Source organism: Berghia stephanieae, chromosome 10, assembly GCF_034508935.2.
Source record: "Berghia stephanieae isolate SIO BIC M18660-M18661 chromosome 10, UCSD_Bste_1.3, whole genome shotgun sequence".
Lineage (NCBI taxonomy): Eukaryota > Metazoa > Mollusca > Gastropoda > Nudibranchia > Aeolidiidae > Berghia > Berghia stephanieae.
The window spans coordinates 17,868,275-17,870,774 of NC_088369.1; the positions used below are offsets into that span (position 1 = coordinate 17,868,275).

Here is a 2,500-nt window from a genome sequence, read left to right on the forward strand (position 1 = left end):
AAGACCCGAGTGACGTCATCTTCGTTCTATCTATAAACGTTCAAGATTACACATAGTTTTGTGGGTTTGTACGTTCTATCCGGCTGGAGAATATTATAATTATTTTAACTAAACGCACAGCATCTATTGTTTCATATTCTGAGCAATTATTAAACTCTATATATCTTCGTTATGAAATATATTGCCTTTATTAAACCCTAAGAAAGAATGACTCCACTATAACAAAGAAAGTATTGGACTGGAACCCTTAGGGCAGAAGATCAAGGGGAAGGCCACGAGGAACATGGAGAAGAATTAAAGAAGCTGATATACAGAGAAGTGATAAGACATGGAATGAGTTAAAAACAAGTTAGCTCAGGATACAAAAGGATGGAAACTGTTTGTCTGTGGCCTATACCCTGACGTAGGGTGAAAAAGGCAATAAGGAATGAGCTTAGCGGAAGAGTAGCGTCCCTTGATTGGACGTCACCCGTAGTCTGTGACGTCACCGGCGGAAAAGTTATTAGAGAGAGAACGTCATGTTGGTTGTGCGCATGCGTCTCTCGTCCTCGCTTTCGGTGAAAGCGGCTTGAGACACTTCAAAAACAAATTGACGTTCTCTCTGTAAGGTGACTTCCAATCAAGGGACGCTACTCTTCCGCTAATCTCATTTCCTATGATGATGATGATGATGATGATGATGATGATGATGATGATGATGATGATGATGATGATGATGATGATGATGATGATAATTAAACCCTAAAGACATTTTTACACACTTATTTTAAGGGGTGCTTTTAAAAAACGTGCTAAGGGACATTCAGATCGATATAGCGTCCACACTCTCAAGAAATCCATCATTGCACACTTTAGAATCACCAGAGAACATTTGTGACCCTCCGTCTCAAAACGGTTTTATGTCGGAATGATTCAGACTCCAAAATGTGAATTTAGAGATAGAATGATGAGAAAATGGACCTTAGAATAGTTTGTAAAGCAAGAAATAATATCTATACTCCAGCATAACGTACAGAAATGAAACCCAAGTTTGATATTTGTGGCAAATAATTCAATTTCCGAGTGGATTCCGACATAATACCGCTTTGACACGGTGGGTCACATTTGAAATTTTAGAACATTCAGGGTATTTTTCTATGGGGGTTGTTTTTCCTGGGTTTTAATTGTTTTCATTATTTTTTTATTGGGGGGGGGGGGGTGGGAAGGGTTGTATGTTGAATTTATTTATCTAATTATTATATTGGTCCACTTTCTATCTATGTACTCTTATATTTATTTATATATTTATTTAAGTAACTTGGTAACTTGATTTCTGAAATCTGGCCAAAAAAAAGTGCTTTGAGATTGATTAGTCTCCTATCCATTTGGTAGCGAGCAATTGTTATCATTCATTTAACGCTATAAACATGAATACAATAAAATAGGGAATGAGATTAGCGGAAGAGTAGCAGCGTCCCTTGATTGGACGTCACCTATAGTCTGTGACGTCACCGGCGGAAAAATTATTAGAGAGAGAACGTCATGTTGGTTGTGCGCATGCGTCTCTCGTCCTCGACGTTAATAGCATTTGTAACCCATCGTCTCAAAACGGTATTATTTCGGAACAAACCGGTCAAAAATATAAAATTTTGGCATTAGCACTCTATAATATCGTTGCCATTCTCCTGTATGAGGCATAACAAACTCAACGCAAGTCTGATATTTCTGGCTATAAATTCAATTTTTAACATCTTAACCAACCCGACTTAATACCGTTTTGATGCGAAGGGTCACATTTCATCGATTCGTCTTCATTGTCATCTTTCATACAGAGTAAACTGGTGACCCACATGAGGAAAGACGTAAGCAACATGTTGCCAGCCGGCAAGGACTCGAACCCACATTCCCTACAGCGATATGCAAAAGCTAAATTTAGGTAAGTACTTAACTCTCTCCTTACCAGCTATTTTTAGAATTTCCCCCAAAAACACAAAAATAGACTTTTCTTACTCAACCAAAAAAAGTAACAAGTGCATTCTATACAGAATGTTGTTCAGCAAAATGATGTCTACAACACAGTGTTAGTATTTATAGCTGTCATCAAAGCATTTCTTTAAATTTTGTGATGTACAAGAGAAATCAGAATGAGAAAATTGTTGGTTGCATCGTAACGAATGTGACGACTTTCCTATGGGTGGTAAGGAGAGGGGTTAAAGCATCATATTATTACGTTATCATGGGAATAGGGAAGAAAAGTCGTGACGTCGCACCCTCCACTCTTCTGGTTCCTAAATCCTTGGAAGTTTGTATGTAACCAGCACTTCGGAGTATAATAATGAATAAATAGTTTTACATAAAGCAGGTGGCATAACTAGTTCAGTGGTAGGATGTATAGATAGTATGCGCTTGGCTAAGAAGCTCACAACATTGCCATCCGGAAGTATAATGGACCAACACACAAAATTTTTTGTAACCATGATCGTGTATAGTCTGATTAATACAGTTTAGTGAGAATTACTTA

The 2,500-nt window shown here is 37.7% G+C and overlaps 1 protein-coding gene across 1 annotated transcript in view; it reads left to right on the forward strand.

Annotated features, from left to right (window-relative positions):
- LOC144980602 (myosin-VIIa-like) overlaps positions 1–2,500 on the forward strand; it is a 70,365-nt gene that overhangs the window by 45,053 nt on the left and 22,812 nt on the right. Inside the window, exon 15 of the mRNA XM_078928282.1 lies at positions 1,812–1,915. Coding sequence (XP_078784408.1) covers positions 1,812–1,915 — 104 coding nt within the window. The remainder of the gene's footprint in view (positions 1–1,811; positions 1,916–2,500) is intronic.